At 46.0% G+C, this 26221-nt stretch overlaps 1 protein-coding gene across 1 annotated transcript; it reads left to right on the forward strand.

The window, feature by feature from the left end:
* Positions 1-12354: 12354 nt before the first annotated feature.
* LOC108295640 (protein FAM90A27P-like) lies at positions 12355-25447 on the forward strand. Its single transcript, XM_017517931.2, has 10 exons — positions 12355-12405; positions 14083-14411; positions 17119-17167; positions 18485-18589; positions 20111-20215; positions 21305-21477; positions 22216-22393; positions 22812-23011; positions 23479-23590; positions 24497-25447. Exons 1-10 carry the CDS (start codon positions 12355-12357, stop codon positions 25445-25447), a joined length of 2253 nt encoding a protein of 750 aa, XP_017373420.2.
* Positions 25448-26221: the final 774 nt, after the last annotated feature.

Here is a 26221-nt window from a genome sequence, read left to right on the forward strand (position 1 = left end):
TTTGGTTTTTGAGATGAAGTCTCGCTCTGTTGCACACGTTGGAGTGCAGTGGTGCAATATCGGCTCACTGCAACCTCCACCTCCTGGGTTCAAGCTGTTTTCAAGCAATTCTCCTGTCTCAGCCTCCAGAGTAGCTGGGACTACAGGCACGTGCCACCATGCCCAGCCAATTTTTGTATTTTTAGTAGAGACGGGGTTTCACCATGTTGGCTAGGATGGTCTCGAGCTCTTGACTTTGTGATCCACCCACCTCGGCCTCCCAAAGTGTTGGGAATACAGGCGTGAGCCACTGTGCCTGGTCACTTATAGGACTTTTAAAAGTAAAGCCTAGACAGCTTTAGCAATACCCTCTTTCTTGACAAACTGGTAGAGATCTAGGCCTGAAGAGCAAGTCAAGGACAATACAGTTTGTCTTTCTACATTATGCACTTCTCAGTGATGCTCATCAATTGCCATAAATCACTGTGTTGTTTCCACTGCCAATGTTTTTTAGATATTCACCATATGTCCCCCAAACCCCAGCCTATCCTGTGTCTTAGTCCATTTTTTTGTTGCTGTAACAGAAAACCTGACCTGGGTAATTTATGTGTATGTAATTTACATGTATGTATATAATCCATGTATGTGCATATATGATTTATTTCTTCCAGTTGTGGAGGCTGGGAAGTCCACAGCTGAGGGGCCACATGTGTTGAGGCCTTCTTGCTGCATCATATCAGAAGTCATCACATGGTGAGGGAGAGGAAGCATGCTAGCTCAGCTCTCTTTCCTCTTCTTATAAGGCTACTAATCCCAACATAGGGACCCACCCCCATACTTCATCTATCCCCAGTTACCTCCCAAAGGTCCTCACCTCTAAATACCATCAACATACGGATTTGGGAATTCCATTTCCAACATGAGCTTTTGGGGAATACATTCAAACATAGCACCTTGTCACCATTTTCTAAAAGAATAGTACTGCAGCTACCCAAAATAACTGAACAAATACATTAGGCACCATTTGCATTTGCTCTCCAAGTTTTTAAAACCATCTCCAGTTTTGAGGTCAATAGGCCTCAGCTACTTTTCTATGCTGCAATGTCCTTTGTCCACTTAACACTACCAGCAGTGCAATCTGCTGCTCAGAACTGTGTTTTCCAGAAGACTTTTCCTGTATAGTTCTTGCTAAACTTTGCCAATGAGGAAAACCTGAATGGGCCAGGTGCAGCTCGTACCCGTAATCCCAGCACTTTGGAAGGCTGAGGTGGATGGACTGCTTGAGGTCAGGAATTCATGACCAGCCTGGGCAACATGGCAAAACCTTGTCTCTACCAAAAATACAAAAACTAGCCAGTCTCTTAACCCACCTTTAAAATAAATAAATAGATAACAAATTAAAAATTTTAAAACAATTAAAAAAAAAAAAAGGAAAACCTGAATGGAATAGGAAAGGCAGAAGTGAAGCACTAAGCCATTAATCTCAGATGCATACCTCACAGACCTCACCATCTCTAATCCCAATCAAGCAGCCCAAAGCGGTAACTTCTAAGACATCTCCATGACTTCTGGTTTCTCACCCACCTCACAGCTTCAAACTGAGTTGCCGGTGGCTATCTGATGTTCCAGCTGGAGTCTTCCACACATTTCACAGCTCAAGCACCTCCCAAATTCTTAACTTACATAACTATTCTTATTCTTTTTTTTTTTTTTTTTGAGACGGAGTTTCACTCTTGTTGCCCAGACTGGAGTGCAATGGCGCGATCTCGGCTCACCGCAACCTCCGCCTCCTGGGTTCAGGCAATTCTCCTGTCTCAGCCTCCTGAGTAGCTGGGATTACAGGCACGCGCCACCATGCCCAGCTAATTTTTTTGTAGTTTTAGTAGAGACGGGGTTTCACCGTGTTGACCAGGATGGTCTTGATCTCTTGACCTCGTGATCCACCCGCCTCGGCCTCCCAAAGTGCTGGGATTACAGGCTTGAGCCACCGCACCCGGCGTATTCTTATTCTTCAAATAACTATATGTTCTCCTAAACACAGACTAATACAGAATAAAGCTAATTCCATGTTTTCCAAGTTTATTCATCACCATCTGCATTACTGTATTGGTCCTAAGTCTCACTCTGTGACCCAGGCTGAGTACAGTATCAGTCCTGGCTCACTGCAGCCTCAACTTCCCTGGCTCAAGCTATCCTTTCACCTCAATCTCTCGAGTAGCTGGGACTACAGGTGCATGCCATGACGCTCAGCTAATTTTTTTTATTTTTTGTAGAGATCAGGTCTCAGTATGTTGTCCAAGCTGGTCTCAAACTCCTGGACACAAGTGACCCTCTCTCCTGGGCCTCCCAAAGTGCTGAGATTACTGGTATGAGCCACAGAACCTCGCCAACTTTGCCAAAATCAAGAATGCTATCAAGAGTGGAAAAACAGTACACAAAAGTGGAAAAAGGATTTGCAAATTATTTATCTCCTGAGGGTGTAGTATTCAGAATATAAAAGAATTCTTACAACCAAAAATACACAGTCTAATTTTGAAAACATTAAAAGAAATTTTTGAGTAGACATTTCTCCTCAACATACAAATGGCTAATAAACATAGGAACAGATGCTCAACATTTGTCATTAAGACAAGCAAATCCAACCACAATGAAATATCGCTTGTAAGTGACTAGAAGGCTATACTACTACTACTGCTAACCCAATAACTACAAACATCAATAATTGATAGGAAGTGCAGAAAATGGAACACTGGTACATTTCTGGTGGAAATGTGAAATGGTGCAGCTGTATTCTAAAAGTCTGGCAGATCAACAAAAAGATAATCACCGATAATTACCACATGACACAGCAATTCCATGTTTACAAACGTACCCCAGTGAACACATGTATCTCCAAAAACATCTTGTACAAAGTTGTTCGTAGCAGCATTTTCCATAATAGCCTAATTTCTAAAAGTAGAAAGTTCAAATCTCCATCAAACAATGAACAGACAGACACACTGTAGAATATTATTTAGCAACAAGAAGTTATGAGGTACTAGGCTGGGCATGGTGGCTCACGCCTGTAATCCCAGCACGTTGAGAGGCCTAGGTGGGGAGATCACTTGAGGTCAGGATTTCGAGATCAGTCTGGCCAATAATGCGAAACCCCATGTCTATTAAAAATACAAAAATTAGCCAGGCATGGTGGCACATGCCTTTAGTCCCAGCTACTTGGGAGGCTGAGACAGGAGAATCGCTTGAGTCTGGAAGGTGGAGGTTGCAGTGAGCTGAGACTGTACCACTGCACTCCAGCCTGGGCACCAGGGTTAGACTCCGTCTAAAAAAAAAAAAAAAAGAACTCATGCAATTTAGCCCTAATGATAAACAACAAAAAAAGAAAATTATGAAATACTAACAAATGTTAATTTGGGGTGGGAGGTATTTTTTATAGAGACAAAGTTTGCCAAGGGTGATCTTAAATTCCTGGGTTTAAATGATCTGCCAATCTTGGCCTTCCAAAGTGTTAGAATTACAGGCTGGAGCCACTGTGCCTGGCCTAGAATTTGATTTTTTTTTTTTTTTTTTTGACAGGGCCTTGCTCTGTCACCTAGGCTGGAGTGCAGTGGCATGATCCTAGCTCACTGTAACCTCCAACTCCTGAGCTCAATTAATTCTCCTGGTTCAGCCTTCCTGAGTAGCTGGGACTACAGAAATGTGCCACCATACCCACCTAATTTTTAATTTTTTTGTAGAGACAGGGCCTCGCCATCTTGCCTACGCTAGTCTCGGACTCCTGGGCTCAAGCAATCCTCTCACCTGAGTCTCTCAAAGTGCTGACATTACAGGTGTCAGCCTCCATGCCCAGATGACTAGCTGGAAATTCAAACCAAAGATGAGTACTCACTCCAGCCCCACCAGATAAATATCATAACACCCCAAGTCAGTCATCTTTCACTGCCTTCTCTAGCCATTTTTGAACCAGCTTGGGAAGTCTACCCTGATTTCTCCAGAAAGCCTTTTGTAACAAACATTATCACACTTTGATGTAGACTACCAGCAATCCTAAAATTTAAACTAAACTGCATGGGGTTCTCTCCTGTTCCAGTAAAGTGGCCACAAGCATAAATTAGTAAAAAAAATATTTTGGGGGTAAACATGAGGTTTCTAGTTTCTTTTTAAAAAAAAAATCCCATTGTCCATGTTCACTATTGAGAGGAAACTCATGGCCGGGTGCGGTGGCTCACACCTGCAATCCCAGCATTTTGGGAGGACAAGGCGGGCAGATCACAAGGTCAGGAGTTCAAGACTAGCCTGACCAATATGGTAAAACCCCATCTCTACTAAAAATACAAAAATTAGCTGGGCCCATGGTGGTGGGTGCCTGCAGTCCCAGCTACTTGGGAGGCTGAAGCAGGGGAATCACTTGAACCCGGGAGGTGGAGGTTACAGTGAACCAATATCATACCACTGCACTCCAGTCTGGGCAACAGAGTGAGACTGTCTCACCAAAAAAAAAAAAAAAGAAACTCATTTTTTCCAATTATTTCAGGGAGTGCTCCAAGTACAAAAAAAGAAGTTATGTTATTATTATTCCAGAAATTTTGTTTACCAACATTTTTGTATGCTTCCATTTGTATTTTCATCTCATGTAAAAGAAGGTGCAAGCCATTCTTGCAAAGGCATGCAGAAATAAAGACATATAGAAATATAATCACCCAGTGCATATTCATGAATGAGACGGCAGGTTTCAGGGGTCTGATACTGTACCACTATGGCATGGTATTTTCACTACAGCCATAGAATTCCTCTGGGGCAGAGTGTGGAGAAAATATTTCAAGTGCAATTTATGAACATATATTCCTCAAGTTGTATACTGTTTGAACATAACATGGATAGAAATTGTCATAGATGACATTCAACCTTGAGGGTCTAATGATGTATTATAGTGTTTGACATTAAGAGTTCCAATGAGGTGGGATATGCTTGGGCTGACAGAAGGCACATGATTCATTCAGGGTTACTAAAAATAATATTTGTGCTGGTTGCAGTGGCTCACGCCTGTAATCCCAGCACTTTGGGAGACAAAGGTTGGTGGATGGCCTGAAGTTAGGAGTTCAAGACCAGCCTGATCGATATGGTGAAACCCCTTCTCTACTAAAAATATAAAAATTAGCTGGGTGTGGCAGCGTGCGCCTGTAGTCCCAGCTACTCGGGAAGCTGAGGCAGGAGAATGGCTTGAACCTGGGAGGCGGAAGTTGCAGTGAGCTGAGATTGTGCCAGCCACTGCACTCCAGCCTGGGTGACAGAGTGACACTCCATCTCAAAAAAAATAAAGAAAGAAAGAAAAAAAATCTACTAATTAAGACATGAGAAGTATAATATATTCTAAATAAAATGGTATCAAATACAATTTCAGGGGCCAAATGTGAATCCCTTATAAGCACACACTACTCTGCTTCTTTTGATGGAAGTGTCCTCTATCGTCACTTCTCTCTTCTCTCTAACCATTCTCTCGTCAGTTTCCAAAAATAAGACCTATTTTCAATAATCTGTGATATGCAACAGTTACCACCTTGCAAGAGAGGGTGAGCATCATTCCCCCTCCATTTCTACCACACATGAACTCTCTAGTAACCTACCATTTTACTTCCATAGAAATCTTTCTCTCAATGTCCCACCCTAGTCCTCGTTTCATTATCACCTTGTAGTGTAACCTACCTTTCCCATAACTGACAAAGGTCCTCAGTCACAGCAACGAATCTAAGGGGTCCTGAGCACATAAAGCATGTTAGACAACAGTTTTACCTCTATTCTGTCACAAACTCTCATGCTCTTAAATTTATAGTATATTGTATATTAAAATTAGTGTTCTTGCTTTTTCCAGGTTTCAATAATATAAATAAACCACACCTAAGGAAGTAGTCCCTTCCATCTTACCAATCCATTCCTTGAGACAATCATGATAAATGAAAAGCATGCCATGAAGACTCAACATCAACAGATTTCAAACTTCAAGTTGTAATAATTCATCAATAACACTTTAAAACTATGAAATAATTGAATTAACAAATTTTTAAACTGAAGAGTTAGATCTTTCTACAGATGTCCTTGCCCCTCTGACACACACCATCCCATGAGTTTTAAGTGACTTTTAAAAATCATCTGTGAATTTAACATCGGTCATCTAATCTTCAAGAAGAAATAAAGACTCAGTTCCTTCTAGCACGAATTTTTGTATGACAAAATACTTTCATATAAGCATGAATTCCCATTGAGAAATTTGTGTAAAATAATTTGCCACCTTCATTTGTAATGTTTCTCTCCAAAATGAATGGTGTATCCTGAAGTCAGAACATTGCTTAAAGGACTTTCCACATTTGTATGGTTTCCATCCTGAATGTATTGTCAGAACCATTAGTGTAAATACTTTTATAAAGCTGTTCACATTCATTATATATGTAAGGCTTCTCTACAGTAAGAATTCTGTCATGTTCCACAAGGCTTGAACTTTGGTAAGCCTTGCCACACACTTTATGTGGTTTATCTCAAAGATGCATATTCTGATATCAAGTGAGGTATAAGCCATAGCTAAAGGCTTTATCAACTATTTTAGTTTTATATGGTTTCTTTTCACAATGGAGCCCCGATGTTAAGTACAGCTTGAATACTTATTTAATTTTTGTCTCCTTATATTTGATACGTTTTTCTCTATTATAAATTTTTTGATGATCCCCAAGCTTTGAACTTTGGAATAAAGCATCACCATATATATTATGTTTGCAATGTTCCTTTCCAACGTGTATTTTCTGATGTCTAGTAAGGTTTGTGAATTGGGTAAAAGCTTTGCCACATTCAGTACACTTGTAAGGTTTCTCTCCAGTATGAGTTCTCTGATGATCCCAAAGGTGTGAACATTTGCTAAAAGCCTTATCACATTTATTACATTTGTAAGGTTTTTCTCCATTGTGAATTCTCTGATGTTCCACAAGACTTAACACAAGTTTAGCTATATAACAAACCTAACCCTGAACTTAAATTAAAAAAAAAAAAATTATAGACATTTTTATCTAAACATCTACTACAAAAGAATTCCTAAATGAACAGCAGAGTCTTCATGACATAGATGCACTGTGAATAATTTAAAGAACCTCCTGCTGTTAGACAATTAGGTTGATTCCATATTTTAAAACCAATTATAAAAAAAGACTACCTTCTCCACCCCCAATGTCTATTTCTGAACCTCCCATTCTATTCCAAATTAATATTTTAGAGCTAGAAACACACTGATTCAATGGTTTAGCTTCAAATGTATTATAAACTCAACCAAAGTTCCCCCATCAGTATTCTTTTCCAAAGCTTTCCAGGTATTTGTGCACATTAATGTATCACCTATGCAGTTCCTTTAATCCTGGTTTATAAAGAGCTGAAAGGGCATCCAAATGAAGTCTCAGAACAATCACTACCACCCAACCTCACTGACACCATGGAGCCTGCTCCCCATATCCAATCCAGAACAATCATGTAAGTGGAGCCTTTTCCAAAGTTCTATGTTACTGGGTCACAGTGAGATGGAATCTATGTGGAGATGGAACTGAGGGAAAGCCCTGAGTATGAATATACATGTTAGGTAGGACACTTCAGAGTCAGAGAAAATTAGCAAGTCCAAAATATGGCATTTCAAGAAGGAGAAGACAGATCAACCAACCAAGAATATAACTTTTACCTGAGAAAGAGCCATTCCTTTCTCTTCTTTCTTTCCTCTTCCTCTGGGTTTCTTTCTCAGGTAAGATCAGTCTGTATGACAAAAATACGTCGTTTTAATGCTTAAAATCAATATACTCCCTTCCTCAATCACACACACACAGAAGAGGCTTAATATAGAGAAAAAAGATAGTCCTTAGCTCCCACTGCAACAAGAGGGAAAATGAACTCATGCCACTCAGAACGCTGAGGCAGGAGAATCACTTGAATCTGAGGCAGAGGTTGCAGTGAGCCAAGATCAAGACACTGCACTCCAGCCTGGGTAAAAGAGTGAGTCTCTGTCTCAAAAGAAAAAAGGAAAAAGCATTTAAACCTCATAAGCTGAACAATCCATTTAAGAGAAAATAAGCTGAAAAAAAAATTAAAATCCAGTAAATTCCGGGATTACATTTAATTCAAGTTTCAGTGAGTATACGTCAAATTTAGAAAATGACATAAGCCACACACAAAAAAGGAGGGAATAATATTGTTAATGTCTGTTTGCAAAAGCAGCATACGGTGTCAGTCTCTCCCCATTTCTTGACTCTCTTCTTTCAAGATCAGAGAAAGCGAAGAGGGTGCGCTGGAATTAACTGAGCTAAGTCAGTTAACCCTCTGGCTGAATAAGGGTTTCTTCTGATGTCATAATTAGAAAACTCAGAAGCTTCACACCCTAGTTTTGCAATTTTCATTATCTTCTGCATAAACAATGAAACAAATTTTAAATGAATTATACAACCACATATCAGTACTTCACAACTTAAAGTTCCATATTAAATCAACTCCACATTTACCTGGATTTGGGTCTCCCCTTTTCTCCACCATTATGTGATTTTTCCCCCCTCTGTAAACGTCTCTCTCCCACCTTCTGTTTCTTCCTTTTTCTTTTTCCCATTTCTGCGTTTCCCTATCCATTTCTGATTATTTTGATTCCCTTCCTCTCTACTCCTTTTCCGACAGCGTGTTTGGCCCCATCCTGGTAACATACTTTTTTTCGGTCCCTGTTCTTCTTTCTGATTGCTAATTCCCCGCATTTCTCCCTCTTTCTCCTCCATTTTTGCTTTCCCTCTGCTCTCCCTGGAGGGGGGCGAAGGGTGTGCAGCCACCCCCAGTGAGGGCTTTACCAGGGGGAGGGAAGAGGGAGTCAGAGAAGGGTTCTAAGCAGAGATACGGCGCGTTGGGCAGCCTGTGTCCAAATTGACTCTAACGCAAAAAGATTGGAGCCATAGGCACCCCGTTCAGAACGATTTTAAATCCGAAATGGACGGAGACCTCGAGACCCTCTCGGGGCGACGGGACTGGGAACGTCTTAGGGCCACACCGCGAGAAGAACAGCAGCTTCGGTGTTTTAACCTACAGGGCAACCCCAAAACTTTACAGCAGAGCGTGGGAACCTAGCGTCCACGAAGCGCAGGCTTGAACCCGAAAGACTGAGACTCGCTTACCTGAGCGTGCCCGTCGGTCCGCGAGCTCCACTTCCGGATCTGCCGGAAGCTGCGCGTGCGCAAGCGCACTTAGGGCGGCACAAAGGGCAAGGGCAGGAGCTGGGCGCCGACGCTGCGGGGATGGGCGGGAACAATGGCAGAATGGCCCAAAACAATAGGACATGAAACACCAATATGGGATAAAATAGCGTAAGGTAATAACCAAATTCTTACAAATGTTACATGACCTATTTACATCTATTCATAACTGAGTTAAAGGAATTATCCTTAAGACAATATTTGTGTAACTAAATTAAAATGTGACAAATACAAAAATTGGAAACTCTAATGGATGTATATTATATACTTTATAAATGAAAATTTTAGAGTTTTTTTTAAAGATTCCTTTGGAGTTTTATCTGAATATCATTAAGTTTGTACAGTATTGATATTTTAGCAATTCTTGTCTTCCTGTTCAGGAAGATAGACTGTGGCTCCATCAAGCATTATTTAACCCCCCTTTATACATCTTAAGCAGAGACCATATCAGAGGACACATTTGAGCCTGCTAGCTCCTCTCTTTAGCTTGTTATTATAAAGTTACCTTTTCCTTAGATGCCACCTCCCTAACATCAGGAGGAAAAACAGGCTCACCATAATCAACAGACTATGGGAGTCTTCAGTCGAGAAACAATTTACTGCTCCCATGAAGCCCTGCACTTTCAGAATTACAGAAAACATGTTTGTTCCAGTGACAACCGTTTAGCTACGCTGTTTCTGTAAGGAATTACATGATTCCTGTGGAATTAGTCTATTCATTACAAGCATGGTGATATTATAGCCACATGCTTAGCAATCCTGAAATTTTACCCTGTGATTTCTGTTGGGCAGGTGGCACAGCAGGTTGATTTTAGCACCACAATCCTTAAGAATGCAGCCGAGCCGGGCGCGGTGGCTCACGCCTGTAATCCCAGCACTTTGGGAGGCCGAGGCGGGTGGATCACGAGGTCAAGAGATCGAGACCATCCTGGTCAACATGGTGAAACCCCGTCTCTACTAAAAATACAAAAAATCATCTGGGCATGGTGGCGCGTGCCTGTAATCCCGGCTACTCAGGAGGCTGAGGCAGGAGAATTGCCTGAACCCAGGAGGCGGAGGTTGCGGTGAGCCGAGATCGCGCCATTGCACTCCAGCCTGGGTAACAACAGCGAAACTCCGTCTCAAAAAAAAAAAAAAAAAAAAAAGAATGCAGCCGGGTTTCACTATTACAACAGATTGATTTCAGAACGTTAGTCCTTAAGAATGTAGTCAGGTTTCGCGGTTAATAGGTGAAACACCGACACTACAGGTCAGTGTGGATTCTGCCAAATTACATCAGGGGCCCCAAGGGATTGGTGTGGGGCTGGGACCCCACTTCTCTTTAGTAGCTCAGCTCATGCCTCACAACTATTCCTCTTTTCTCTGTGATTTGGGGACTAGACCAGTTTTCAATCTAGAACAATTTCTTATTATAATATGATAACTTACCTGGCTTCTGAGAGGCACCCTTCCCTACAGACTGAAATAGAAACTTTCTCCCCAGCTGCATTTTGCTGCTAGGATGGTGGGCTCAGTGCGGAGGTTGCCCCAGCCAGGATGGTGTGGGAGGGAAGCAGCCAGACCCTGAGATATGGGTTTGCGATGCTGTGACCTCACCTCCCCTCAGAACTGCAATTATCTTTTCACCTGCAGTGGCAACGACAGTGTAGCCTTGGGGAGCTGAGAAGGTTTGGGAACAACGTTTGTTTCCCAATTGCTAATCACCAAAAGCAATGACAAGTTTCTGGGTCGCATCTCTTCAGAGACTATGAGGAGTGTTTGGGAGAGACCCTCTCTTTTCCATTCCCCTGGAGGGAGTCAGTCTCAGATGGAGGCAGCAGGAAACACTGAGTTCTGACCTGTGAGACATGAGCAGTGAGGGGCGTGTGCCCCTAGATGCTCTGCTTTGCTGGGAAGTTCTGCCCAAAAGTGAGTCCTTCCCTAATCTTCATGCCGCTGAGCTGAGCATCATTAGGTTATGTGCAGAGAAGTGAACCCAGACAGAGTCCCTGAGGAGGATTCTCAAAAGGACAAGCAGGGTGCCAACCGCTCAATCCCAATTAGTTTGGAATCTAGATGATGTGGTTCAGAAGGCTCAAAAGTCACTCCTTGATCAATCCAGGAAAGCAAATGATACTTACTCGATTCAAGAGCGTTGGATGGTCACCACAGCCCTCTACAATTTGTGCATGTGTATGTGTGTTTTTTTTCCTGAATCTTCAGTAATGATCATGGGTTGCTCTTGTAATAAATTAAATATAAAATGTGAATTCAAATTAATGCTTTATTTTTCCTACAAACATATGTTCAATTTATTCAGGCCTTGCATTCAATGCATCTCAATTTCTGCGTCAGGGATTAGAGCCATGGGTGAACAACCCCTACCATACATACACACGTATGTTCACACACGGATGTAAACACTTGCAGACATGCGCAGCAGCACAAATCAAAGGAACGTCACATACACGTTCCATCACAGGCTCACACCCACCCACACACCAACCAAACACAAACCCACAGTCATATTCTAACACGCTCACTATGCCCTGCACTCACATAGTCTCACGCAGTCCCATTCGCCTTTAAAAACCACACTCGTGGGCCGGGCGCGGTGGCTCAAGCCTGTAATCCCAGCACTTTGGGAGGCCGAGGCGGGTGGATCACGAGGTCAAGAGATCGAGACCATCCTGGTTAACACGGTGAAACCCCGTCTCTACTAAAAATACAAAAAATTAGCTGGGCATGGTGGTGCGTGCCTGTAATCCCAGCTACTCAGGAGGCTGAGGCAGGAGAATTGCCTGAACCCAGGAGGCAGAGGTTGCGGTGAGCCGAGATCGCGCCATTGCACTCCAGCCTGGGTAACATGAGTGAAACTCCGTCTCAAAAAACAAAAAACAAAAAACAACAAAAAAAAACCACACTCGTGGAGTCAGCACATGCATATGTATCTTGAGACCAGGTTCCTGTCTGGAGAATAGTGGCGTTCATGCCCCTGTTATGATTCAGCCTTTATACTTCTCACTTTGCATGACTCCTGATGATGACATCACCACGTGCAATGTATAAAATGATGTGCACGTTGCTACTTTGGGCCAAGGTATTAAGTAGAAAAGTTGGAGTATTAGGGTTGATACGGCATGGACGTGTGATGGAGGGTCTGATGTTGCATGGGTCTGTGACAGAGTGTGACAATGCACAGGTTTGTGACATAGGGTAAATATGGGGGCTCCTGAAAAGGATGTCTTTGAGGCAGATCACCTGTCAATGCAGGGGATTGATGGTGAACAGGAAACAGAGCACAGAGGCTCAAAAGTCACAAGGAGGTTAACTTTCAGACAGTAAAGTATGCTGCAGGTTTTAAGGGTGCCTAGGGGAAAAGCGTGCAAGGAGCTAAGCGTATAGGGGATACTAGATGCTGTGGGGACAAGGAGTGCCAGGCTCATGGAACGAAGGGAGATGACGGGGATATAGAGATAATGAGGGAAGTTGCGTAAACAGCGGGAGCGGGTTCAAGGCACAGGAGGCTTAATGTCTAAGGAAGGTTGAAGAAAATGAGGGGAAGGGAGGTAACAGGTGGAGTGCACAGGTCCTGGGAGTAGTCAGTGGCCCAAGGTGGAGATGGGGGTGGGAATGGTGGAAGGAACTGTGTGTATGTTGTGTGCCTGGGAGGAAAATGAGAGCAGGCTATGAGAGGAGCTGGAAGGTCCCTTCTGCCGGCATTTAGACTACCCCAGAGCTCCAAAGCCATTCCCCCCGGCTAACCTAATTGTGGTGTAATCACATATAAGCTAATTACCTCTCCCTCTTTCTCCAAGTGTTAGTTATTCTGTTCCTAGCACTTTGATTTTATCACACCTGTGTGCGTCCGAAACAAATAATATAATTTGCTGTTTGCCCTTCCCATAATTTTTAGTATTACCTAGAACTATGTATTTTGAACAACATACACGATTTTCTGCCTGTCTACAATGTTCATACATAAGCCTGCATCCCTGGTGTCTCATTCCATATCTCACAAGGGGATGGGCAGCCCAGTCTTCCCACGGCAGGGAGCTCAGTGGAAACCAGGACTGGAGATTCTGGCCTTTGTGGGGCCAAGGAGGAGTGAGGCCTAAGAACAGCCTGGCTCACTGCAAGTCCAGGAATGGACTAGAGTGTGTGGTGTGGCTAAGGGGGATGGTTCACCCAAACTCTTTATATATCCAAGGAAGAAAAGCCCACCTCAAATGGGGAGAACTGCAAGAAGCCAGCTGTCAATTCCAGGGACAGCGTCCGGGAAAGAGTCAGCTTGCTTTTAATCCCTGATGGGAACAGAAAGGCAAGCAGGCCTCCAGGGTGTGGACAGGGGCTCAGCACCTCACCGGGATTTAGAGACCCGAGATTTGTGCAGCACTTGGGGATGGAGAGTGGAGTGTAGACTCGCCTCTCTGCAGAGACGAGATGGCAGTTGATATAGTTTGGATGTGTGTCCCTGCCCACATCTCTATTGAAATGTCATTTTCATTCTTGTTGCCCAGGCTGGAGACCAATGGTGCGATGTCTGCTCATCGGAACCTCCCAATCCTGAGTTCTCCGAGTAGCTGGGATTACAGGCCCGCCACCAAGCCCAGCTGATTTTTTTAATTTTTAGTAGAGACCAGATTTTTCCATATTGGCCAGGATGGTCTCGAACTTCTGACCTCAGATGCTCCGCCCGCCTCGGCCTTCCAAGGCATTGGGATTACAGGCGTGAGCCACTGCGCCTGGCCCCCTATCTTTGCTTTTCGAGTGAGGCCACCACCTGGAATAAAGTTTTTAAGTAGTTTTTAAAAACAAAGGCATCAACATCAGAGTTTGGTCTTCCAGTTCTAAAAACGTGCTGGTGTTGTGTTCGCAGCCGTGGCTGCACGGCCTCCAGCTCTGGGAGCTCGATCCCAAGCAGAAGAGGGATCAACAAGGGGTCCACACCAGACTCATGCACCGCCCAGCCACAGGAAATCGGCGGGGTGCCTATCAGACTGGGAATCAGCCAGGAAGCCGCTGCTACCAACGCTGGGCAGGAGCGCCCTCTCCCGGAGGGGGAAGGAACCTCCTCATGAAATGGGACTTCGAACCACTGACTTCCTCATTTGCAGACTTCCCTTCCAGCTCCAGGTGCAAAAGATTGCTCAGGACGTCTAAGCAGACCCGCGATTCCCAAGCAGGTCTGTCGGTGCTCTGCAGGGGGTAAGTGCGGAGGAGCTGGGTGGGGCTTTTAAAGTCACGGACCCTGTGCAGTCCACGCCCACGTGGCTCAGTCCTTGCAGGAGACGCCCCAAGCTCGCCCAGGCTGGAGAGCGCGCCTAGGAACCCACCGTGTTGTGCTCCATGACACTGCAGGATGGCTATCCTTAACAATGACATAGGGTTTCCACTAGCTAGAGGGAGGAGAGTGAGTGTCCCCGACACCCAGACGTGAATAACGGACGTGCTAATACCCTAACCGAATCGCTACCCATTAAACCTCTACTGCGGTCTCCACGTGCCCCCTGAGTATGCACAAGAGCTATTTGTCAATTAAAAGGAAATTAAATAGACACCTTAGGAACCTATTTGAATCTATTAAATATTTGCAATAAAAAATCCACTGTAATTGGAAACATCTTTGTGTAAAAAAAACACTCTTTCCAATAACCGTTAGAGTTAAACACGAGATTTTATTTTGGCATAGGGTTACACAGTACATAGTGTATGATTGGGGGTGAAAGAATTCAATGCAGAAATCAGCTACTGGTGTTTTTCCATTTTCATTTATTTGTGAATTTTAAAAGCAAATTTAATGGATAAATAATAATTGTATATATTTATTGGGTGTATTGTGCTAATTTGATATATGCATATGCTGTGGAAATTTAAAGCTGATCATATTAACATATCGATTACTGACCTACTTAACACTTTTTTGATGAGGATAATTGAAATCACTCTTTCCAGTTTTGCATGTTAATAATATCCTTATTTTTTACCATAGTCACACTGCTCTACCATATCTCAAAAAGATTAGTCCTCCTGCCTAACTGAATCATTGTACATGGATTTTTAATATAAATGTGGGGGAGGTAAAATATTAATGCAAATAAAAATGTTTCAGGAAACAAGTTCCAGCAGTTCCATTTCACGACAGTGGTAACTCGATCTCCTAAAAGCTTTGTGTGCAATATCAACTTTTGGATCTTTTGAAAGGAAGCCAATTGCTTCTTGATGGCAAAACCAAACAAAAACATGGTGTTTTCAGAGAAAGAGAGAACAAGCAATTGACCCACAGGACGTGGCAGGACGTGAACCTGAGAATACGTCATTCCTGTCTCCTAATCCTTCTTTTCTTCCTCTTCATTCTCCCAGTTTCTTCCTCAGATGAGATTATCTTGAGAAATCCCATGTGAGTTTTGAGAATATACATTTTGACCTCAGTATTCTCTTCCCCACACCACCACTGCACCCACAGGCAGAAGGATCTTGAAATGCAGAAAGGGCGACTGTTCTTTGTCACAGGAGGGGTTCGGGAAGCCGGTGGGTGAGAAACCCACCTGCATAGGACACATGGACCCCACACCCTGATATCTCTCTGTGAGAATTCTTGGGAACACTCCGGTGTCGGGCTGTTCTTGCATTGCTATAAAGAAATACCTGAGGCTGGGTCACATATAAAGAAAAGAGGATCAATTGGTTCACGGTTCAGCGAGCTGTACCGGAAGCATGGCAGCGTTTGCTTCTGAGGAGCCCTCAGGGAGCTTTTACTCATGGTGGAAGGCAAAGAAGGATTAGGCATTTCACATGGCAAAAGCGAGTGAGGAGGCAGGTGCCACGCACCTTTAAATGCCCAGACCTTAAGAGCTCTCACTCACTCTGGAAAGGACACAACCGGGGGGAGCATGCTAAACAATTCATGAGAAAACCACCCCCATGATCCAATCAACTCCCACCCGGCCCCAGGTCAAACACTGGGGATGACATTTCAATAGGAGATGAGGGCGGGGACACACATACAAACTGTATCAGCTGCCATCTCATCTCTGCAGACAGGCAAGTCTACACTCCATCCTGAATCCCCAAGTGCTGCCCAGAACTTGGGTCTCTAAATCCCGGTGAGGTGCTGAGCCCCTGTCCACACCCTGGAGGCTGCTTGCCTTTCTGTTCCCATCAGGGATTAAAAGCAAGATCCACTGACTCTTCTGGACGCTGTCCCTGGAATTGACAGTTGGCTTCTTGCAGTTCTCCCCATGTGAAGTGGGCTTTTCTTCCTTAGATATATAAAGAGTTTGGGTGACCCATCCTCCTTAGCCACACCACACACTCTAGTCCATTCCTGGACTTGCAGTGAGCCAGGCTGTTCTTAGGCCTCACTTCTCCTTGGCCCCACAAAGGCCAGAATATCCAGTCCTGGTTTCCACTGAGCTCCCTGCCGTGGGGAGACTGGGCTGCCCATCCCCATATGAGATATGGAACGAGACACCAGAGATGCAGGCTTATGTATGAACATTGTAGACAGGCAGAAAATCTGTATGTTGTTCAAAATACATAGTTCTAGGTCATACTAAAAATTATGGGAAGGGCAAACAGGAAATTATATTATTTGTTTTGGATGCTCACAGGTGTGATAAAATGAAAGTGCTAGAAACAGAATAACAATTGGAGAAAGAGGGAGAGGTAATTAGCTTATATGTGATTACACCACAATTAGGTTAGCCAGGGGGAATGGCTTCGAGCTCTTCGGTAGCACAAATGCCAGCAGGAGAAGGGACCTTCCCCTCAGTGCTCTCTGCTCCCTTCCTCATGGAAGCTCCACTGTGAAGAGTGGAGTCTGCCAAAGGTCCGCTTACCTGAGTGGCTGCTGCAGGGAAGGAAGACAACAGGTTGTTCTATTACCATTTTGGGTGTTGGTTTATCCCAACAGGAGAAATAGGAGAGAGAAAGCTCTGTACTGGCTGGTTTTAGATGTGGAGGTAAAGATGACTTAATTGCTTAATAGTATTTCTTAGGACAGAGCCTGATTCAAAAACCATTTCAGAAACATTAATGATCAAAAACATATATTAAAAAAAGACAAAAAGAAGAAAAACAAAACTCAAAATAAAAAAATTAAAAACAAAATCTTTTTTTTTTTTGAGACGGAGTTTCGCTCTTGTTACCCAGGCTGGAGTGCAATGGCGCGATCTCGGCTCACCGCAACCTCCGCCTCCCAGGTTCAAGCAATTCTCCTGCCTCAGCCTCCTGAGTAGCTGGGATTACAGGCACGTGCCACCATGCCCAGCTAATTGTTTGTAGTTTTCGTAGAGACGGGGTTTCACCATGTTGACCAGGATGGTCTCGATCTCTTGACCTCGTGATCCACCCGCCTCGGCCTCCCAAAGTGCTGGGATTACAGGCTTGAGCCACCGTGCCTGGCTAACAAAATCTTAATGATTAAGTAAAGGTCAACATTTGTAGGCCGGGCGCAGTGGCTCATGCCTGTAATCCAAGCACTTTGGAGGCCAAGGTGGGCGGATCACCTGAGGTCGGGAGTTCATGACCAGCCTAACCAACATGGTGAAACCCCGTCTTAAAAAAAAAAGGTCAACATTTGCAAGGAAAGCTTACCCATCACCCTGAATTGTGTGAGTGCTGGATGAGCAGGGATGGAGACCTGGTGCCTTCAACAAACAAGCTTTTATTTTTATGTATTTATTTATTTAGAAACGGAGTTTTCCTCTTGTCCAGGCTGGAGTACCATGGGGGGATCTCAGCTCACTGCAACCTCCGCCTCCCAGGTTCAAGCAATTCACCTGCCTCAGTCTTCCGAGTATCTGGGACTATATTGCAGCTCGGACTACGGGCACACACCACCACACCCTGCTAATTTTTTGTATTTTTAGTAGAGATGGGGTTTCACCATGTTCGTCAGGCTGGTCTCGAACCCCTGACCTCGTGATCCACCTGCCTTGGCCTCCCAAAGTGCTGGGATTACAGGCATGAGCCACTGCGTCTGGCCAGCTGTTAAATAAGAGATTTCTTCACTTACCTTTTATTCCAGTATGCTCATTAACCTTTGCTAGGAGCTGGTAAAAATTCAAGGTCCTGAGCCTCTACCCATAGATGAAGCCCAGCAAGACCTAGGCTGTGGGCGCCCAATCCATAATGGTGCTGTAAAGAATGGTTCTATTTAAATATGTAGTTAAAAATGTTTGTTCACCTCTCAATTTTGGTGATTTGGATTTTGAAGAGGAAAGCACACTTTCTTCTAATTTTTCAAGTGTGTTTGCTCCATTTTCTGTCCTCCACAGGGAAACAGAATCCCTCAGGCAGGACCAGCACAGATGGACCCCAACACGCTCTCCATGGAACAGGGGAAGGAGTTCTTAAAGCAGTGTGGGATCCCACAAAGAGATGTGAGTACGGGAGCTGGGGCCACCTGGGATGCAGGTGGAATGGGGGAGTCCAAGCCTCAGTCAAGGCTGCAGCAGGCTCTCCGCCCATGTCCCAGTCACATTCAGGGTTCTGCAACCTCCATACATCGGCACTGACCCATTAAAATAGATATGTAATTCCTCACGGGGATACGGGAAAGTGCCAACCCACCCCAACCCCGCCCCTTGGTTCTCACCTGGGAAGAGCAGCACTTCCCAATATGCTGGGCTCTCCCTCTTGGTGCCATTTGAAGGTCATCAGCAAACTCCTCATGGGCTGTGGAGTAAAGAACTGAGATTACCTTTGCATCGTCATAGCTTAGCTCCCACATGAGTGAGAACATACGGTGTTTGGTTTCCCATTCCTGAGTTACTTCCCTTTGAATAACAGTCTCCAATCCCATCTAGGTTGCTGCAAAGCCCATTAATTTATTTCTTTTTATGGCTGAGTAGTATTCCAAAGTGTGTGCGTGTGTGTATACACATATATACACGCACATATATATCTCCATTGCATATGTGTATATATATATATATATTCCATTCTCTATGTGTATATATATATATACACATATATATACACACACATATATATATCTCCATTGCGTATGTGTATATATATGTATTCCATTCTCTGTGTGCGTGTGTGTGTGTGTGTGTGTGTGTATCAATCACATCACAGTGCCGTTATCCAGTTGTTGATTAATGGGCATTTGGGCTGGTTCCATATTTTTGCAATTGCGAATTGTGCTGCTGTAAACATACGTGTGCAAGTATTATTTTCTCTCTTTTTTTTTTTTCTGAGAGTCTTGCTGTGCCACCCAGGCTGGAGTGGAAAGGCGAGATCTTGGCTCATTGCAACCTCCGCCTCCTGGGTTCAAGCGATTCTCCTGTCTCAGCCTCCCAAGTAGCTGGGATTACAGGCATGCGACACCATGCCCAGCTAATGTTTGTATTTATAGTACAGACGGGGTTTCACCGTGTTGGTCAGGCTGGTCTCGAACTCCTGACCTAGTGATGCACCCATATCGGCCTCCCAAAGTGCTGGGATTACAGGCGTGAGCCACCGTGCCCAGCCACAAGTACCTTTTTCATATGACTTCTTAAAAAAAAAAAAAAAGGAGGGCCGGGCGTGGTGGCTCAAGCCTGTAATCCCAGCACTTTGGGAGGCCGAGGCAGGTGGATCACGAGGTCAAGAGATCGAGACCATCCTGGTCAACATGGTGAAACCCCGTCNACTGCAACCTCCGCCTCCTGGGTTGAAGCAATTCTCCTGCCTCAGCCTCCTGAGCAGCTGGGATTACAGGTGTGTGCTACCATGCCCAGCAAGACCTAGGCTGTGGGCGCCCAATACATAATGGTGCTGTAAAGAATGGTTCTATTTAAATATGTAGTTAAAAATGTTTGTTCACCTCTCAATTTTGGTGATTTGAATTTTGAAGAGGAAAGTACACTTTCTTCTAGTTTTTCAAGTGTGTTTGCTCCATTTTCTGTCCTCCACAGGGAAACAGAGTCCCTCAGGCAGGACCAGCACAGATGGACCCCAACACGCTCTCCATGGAACAGGGGAAGGAGTTCTTAAAGCAGTGTGGGATCCCACAAAGAGATGTGAGTACGGGAGCTGGGGCCACCTGGGACGCAGGTGGAATGGGGGAGTCCAAGCCTCAGGCAAGGCTGCAGCAGGCTCCCTGCCCATGTCCCAGTCATATTTAGGGCTCTGCAACCTCCATACACCGGCACTGACCCATTAAAATAGATATGTAATTCCTCACGGGGATACGGGAAAGTGCCAACCCACCACGCCCCCGCCCCTTGGTTCCCACCTGGGAAGAGCAGCACTTCCCAATATGCTGGGCTCTCCCTCTTGGTGCCATTTGAAGGTCATCAGCAAACTCCTCATGGGCTGTGGAGTAAAGAACTGAGATTACCTTTGCATCGTCATAGCTTAGCTCCCACATGAGTGAGAACATACGGTGTTTGGTTTCCCATTCCTGAGTTACTTCCCTTAGAATAACAGTCTCCAATCCCATCTAGGTTACTGGGAAGACCATTAATTTCTTCCTTTTTATGGCTGAATAGTATTCCATTGTGTGTATATATACACACATGTATATGTACCACAGTGTTTTTATCCACCCATTGATTGATGGGCATTTGGGCTGGTTCCATGTTTTTGCAATTGCAAATTGTGCTGCACATCTGCAAGTATCTTTCCTTCTTTCTTTTTTTCTGAGACAAAGTCTTACTCTGTTGCCCGGACTGGAGTGCAGTGCTACAATCTTGGCTCACTGCAAACTCTGTCTCCCAGGTTCAAGCGATTCTCCTGCCTCAGCCTCCCAAGTAGCTGGGATTATAGGCATGTGCCACAAGGCCCAGCTAATTTTTGTATTTATAGTACAGATGGGGTTTCACCGTGTTGGTCAGGCTGGTCTCGAACTCCTGACCTAGTAACGTACCCACATCGGCCTCCCAAAGTGTTGGGATTACAGGCGTGAGCCACCGTGTCCAGCCACAAGTATCTTTTTCATATGACTTTGCTTTAAAAAAAAAAAAAAAAAAGGAAACAAAGAAATGTGAGACTGTCCAGCATTACCTTTAAACACCTCAGGAAGTTAGGAGTTCTCCCTCTCCTATGCCGAGGCTTCATCCTGCCTGCAGAACCCAAGCTGCATCTGCATTCTCCTTTCTCTGCTTTAGATTGATTTGATGACAGAGAAATGGGTTGTTCTCGCCTCTGTGGAGGTTCTTCTACGATTTCCTCTGAAGTCAGGAGAGGATCCAACCGCCCGCTGTGTCTCCAATAAAAGATGCCAGCCTTCCGTGGACCGGCCATCCACAGTTTCACAAAGATGTGGATACCGAGAGGAGAGGTAAGACAAGTTCTAGGGATTAAGGTGGGGGCGGTCTGGGGGACTCCCCAAAGCACAGTGTGGACTCAAGGTTTCTGCCTGAACAGGCCTGGGGGCTTCTGTTCTGTGTGCCCCCCCCATGAGATGGGCTGTGATGTGTGCGATGCCTGGCGTGAACCTGCACATACGGGTCAGTATCGCAGGCATCCTCAGAGGGCTGGTCCTCACTAGGCTTTGTGCCTGCCTCCGTGTGAAAAGCGGTGTGTGGTCACAGGGGTCTCATGTGAAACGTCACCAGTGCCCATAGGCTGACTATGAAAGCTTTGCAAAGCTTTGAGCTTCTGGTTGGTTTTCTGAGTGAGAAGCTATTCTATAAAATAGTGGGCTTTCTGGAAATACCTGGAAAAAGATCAGTAGTCGTTGGCTGTTCATCTGTTGCCATTGATAAATACGGTAGAGAGTTTCAGCTCTGAGGCACTGACTGCATGTGAGCTCAGAGCCCAGGAAACCTTCATTCACGGCTGCAAGTCTCACTTCACCCTCTAAACATCAAGTGGCCTTTGGTTTATAAAATCTGTGTCCTGTTCTGGGAGTAGGTCAGGGAGAGAATCACAAAATAACACAGCAGGGAGCTGGGTCCAGAGAGGACCAAGTTCCGTGGGTGTGACTCAGTGGCCAGTGCATCCCTCCATCCCTACTTGGGTAGGAGGGACTTTCTTCTGGTGTCTGTGTAATGTTTTGTCATTTTCTTATGACTAGGAAACCCAACAGCCAATTAATGAAGAAGACTGATCAGAAACTCAAGGACCTGCCGCAGACGGCAAGTGATTCCATCTGTCATCAGGCTCAGAGGCCACCCACAGCCAAGAACCCACAGAAGCAGCAGAGGAAACCCGTGGGGCCAAGGGCTCCCCCAGCAGATGAGGAGGAATCCAGGGTCAGTCGGGGCTTGAAAATGTGGGAAACCAAGGTGTCTGCATGGATCCCAGAGGGTGGGCTTGAACATGGGACCTGTGGGTATGACAGGTGTTCCCACTGGTCTCAGGCTGACTGCTCTGTGCTCTCCTATGCTGGCAGACTGGCGCATTCTCCGTCCAGTGTCATGTCCAGCCTGGTGTTTGCCACATCCTCAAACTGGTTCATTTTCTTCACCCTCATCCTTCCTCCTGGGATCCCTGTGTTAAATGGGCTCTGGGGAGGACGATCACATCTTGAATGTCCTGGCTACCAACAGCCCATGGGCGTATGTCTCCCTCCCAAAATAATCCACCTCCAAAACCCAGGCCTTCTATGAACCTTTGAAGGTGCCCGTGATTGCTGTTGACTCACTGACTCCCAACCTCCTCCACCTGCAGGTGAAATGCAAGAACTGTGGGGCCTTTGGGCACTCAGCCAGGAACACAACCTGCCCCATGAAGAGGTGGAGTGGGGCCCTTCCTCTGCAGCCCCTGGGCTCACACAAGGAGAAGGAGAACCTGAAGACAGCAAAGCCTCAGCTACCCCAGGCTCCAGGGTCCTTTCTGAGGGATGACAGAGAAAAGGAGCCAGGTTCAAGGTGAGGATTCTGCAGGGTCAAGGAGGACGCGTGATGCCAGAGCCTGAGGAGATGGCGTCTCCCCAGCTGTGTGCAGCCTTCTCTAGGCACAGGCAGGAAAGCTGCACATGGCGGTGGATGGAGGCCCCTGCCTTCCAGGGCCCACAGTCCCAGCTCATTCCAGCACCGAGTGTCTAGAGGGCAGGGCTGTGGGAGACCTGGGGATGTTGCCCCTGGCAGGCAGAGCAGCACCAGGGTCTGAGTGAACTTCGGGAAGCTGGGCCGTGGCAGGGAGGGGGCTTCCTGAAGTGGGGCTGCTTCTCAGATGAGAGAAGGGGCCGTCTTGGCAAATTTCACAGAGGTCTCAATGCCTCCCTCACCCAAAGCAAGGGCTGGGACTGGGCTCCGGGAGGGCGCTTGGCTCCCAGTCACAGGTGTGGACAGGAGGGTCAGGCGGGTCCAGACAGTGAAGGTGATTTCTTCTGCAGGCCCCAGCAGCAGAAGCAGAGCAAAGCTCCCACGCAGACACTTCCCAGGACGCCCCAAGAGAAAGTGCAGGGACGCTGGGAGGAGCCAGAGGAAGACTGTTGGTACCTGAGGGTGAGTCTCCCCCCACCCCTGCTCTGCTCTTCTCCTGGGTCCCCTGATTCCTTCACTTCTGTGCCCCTCGTGGGTGGGATTATGCTGAGACCCAGGCAGCCCTGCAGGAAAACTGCGGTGAGTACTTCACACACTCCAGTTTCCAGCTTCTTGATTTGGACATTGGTTTCTGTGCCTTTATTTGCAGCAGCATCTGCTGGGCACATTTCAGTGCCCGTGGGGAGTGATGGATCAGGTGCCTTAGGGATATGGATGCAGAGAAGGCATCTCCTTCATTTTTATTATTTTTTAAAAAGACAAGGTTTCACCATGTTGGTCAGGCTGGTCTTGAACTCCTGACCTCAGGTGATCCGCCCGCCTTGGCCTCCAAAGTGCTTGGATTATAGGCATGAGCCACCACGCCCGGCCGCATCTCCTTCATTTTTATACATGTTCTTAAATCTGCTTTCAAAAGGAGCTCTGCCATTTCCAGTCTCCATGTTGTGTGGGGAATTGATAGTCCCTTGATATTACCAACAGACAACATACAGACAGTTATTGTTTTCAAATCCCATCATCACAGCAAACTTAATGGTAGGCTTCCTTTCCCCCACAGGATTCCTGAAGTGAGAATTCTGCACAGACTCAGTGAGCATGTGTACATCCTTTTCTGTGAAGTTTAATTTCATCTATCCTGTCTCCTTATGTAGGGTCTTCCCTATATTTCTTCCAGATTTAGAAGCAATCCCAGTGTGTGTTATTCTCCTCTGTTTCTGATGTCAGCCTGTCCATTTTCCTCTGTACTAGCTGGCTTCTGGTTTTCACACAGTTTCTGCTGGGATGTGGTTGCACACGTTAGCTCCCTGTTTCACGGGGTTTGGTGATTCTCCTGGTGAGCTGTCTCATGTGGGGTGCTTTCTCCTGCAGCACCCTACCATGCCACTGCCGGTGCACATCACCAAGAAGAGATCTGTCCAGGGCCCTGGGCCCACAGGTCCACCGCCTCCCATCAAGACACCCGGGACGAGATTACTCTGCCCTTCGGGTCACAACAAACAACCAGAACTGAGCAGCTGTGGACCCACCCAGGGACATGGTGGGGACATTACTGCCTTCCAGCTCCCTGCTCTGAAGAGCTCCCACCAGGTCTCCGGTCTCAGCGCCAGGCCACCAGCCAACAGGCCTGAAGCGTCCTCCCACAGTGCTCTCCAGCCTGCCATGAAGGCATTTGCCCTGGGTCCTGGCCTTAAATCCCAGGCAGAAATCAGGCCCGATGCAAATGCAAAACCCAGATCACAGCAGGTCAGAAAAAAGTGTGGCCAAGAAACCAGAACCCAGGCAGCGGGCAAGAAGCGTGTCCAGGTCCCCATCCAGACTTCCCAGAACCCCACAAAGAAAGCAAGACTCAGCTCCTTCCCGACCCCCGCACTGAGAACTCAGCTCCCTGATGTGGGCGCTGTGCAGCCTCTCCAGCTTCCCTCCATGGCAACTGGACTTGGACCCAAACAGGTACCCAAGGCCACCACAAAGACAGCAGCCACTAAGACAGCAACTGGACACCCCAGAGTCAACCTCCAGTCCCCTGAAGCCAGCTCACCTTTCCTGGGCCCAGCGCAGGGCTGCCCCGTCCTCCAGCCTGAGCCTCCCATTCCTGTTCCAGGGAGGCCTGGCAGTGTCACCTTCATGAGAGGGGGCCAGGGACAGGAGAAGTCCAGGTTCAGAACGCCCCCCACATCCTGTCCTCCCGAGGACTGGACTTCTGGTCAGAGCCTTCACTTCTCAAGGGAGTCTGAGGGGCAGGGTCCCCAGGTCTCAAGGAGTGTCCTCTATGAGGACCTTCGGGTCACTTCTTCCTCTGAGGACAGTGACAGTGACTGACGCCCCCAAGACAGGAAAACCTTGCCTCAAGCCCATGTGACTTGGGAGTGGCTGAAAGGCTGAGAAGGGGAGAGGCAGGAGGCAGCCCCTTGTGGGGTCACTGCTGCAGTGCTTGTGCAAATGCAGACCCCAGATTCTATTGGGGACCAATGAACCCTGCCTACTTACATTATGTACATTTTCCTGTATTTAATATGGGGCTTATGAAAGGGTCCTATAAATTAAGTTTTCAGTTGCATATCATTATATGAGAAACTGGGTCAACATAAGAAAACAGTATTCCAAATTAGCTGGGAGTGGGGGTGCGCACCTGTAATCCCGGTTACTCGGGAGGCTGAGGCAGGGGAATCACTGGAACCTGGAGGCAGAGTTTGCAGTGAGCTGAGATCACTCCACTGCACTCCAGCCTGACAGAGTGAAACTGTTTCAAAAATAATAATAGAAGAAAGAAAACAGCATTTCACCACTAGTGTCAATAGAAAGCTTTGAAATTCATCTGAGGGAGGGAGCCAACCCCTGAATTTTGAGTCCTTCAATGGTTGTGTAAAGGTCAGTATCTCCTGAATCTAGAATTTTTTATTGTTAAGGAGAGCTGCAGTGAGAAACTCTTAGCCTTGGAAAAATAAGGATTTTTTTTTTCTTGGAGGAATTTTTTTTTTTAAATTTTAAGACAGAGTCTTACTCTGTCACCCAGACTGGAGTGCAGTGGCACAATCTTGGCTCACTGCAACCTCCTGGGTTCAAGCAATTCTCCTGCCTCAGCCTCCTGAGTAG

The sequence above is a fragment of the Cebus imitator genome, unplaced genomic scaffold, assembly GCF_001604975.1.
Source record: "Cebus imitator isolate Cc_AM_T3 unplaced genomic scaffold, Cebus_imitator-1.0 Scaffold654, whole genome shotgun sequence".
NCBI classification, from domain to species: domain Eukaryota; kingdom Metazoa; phylum Chordata; class Mammalia; order Primates; family Cebidae; genus Cebus; species Cebus imitator.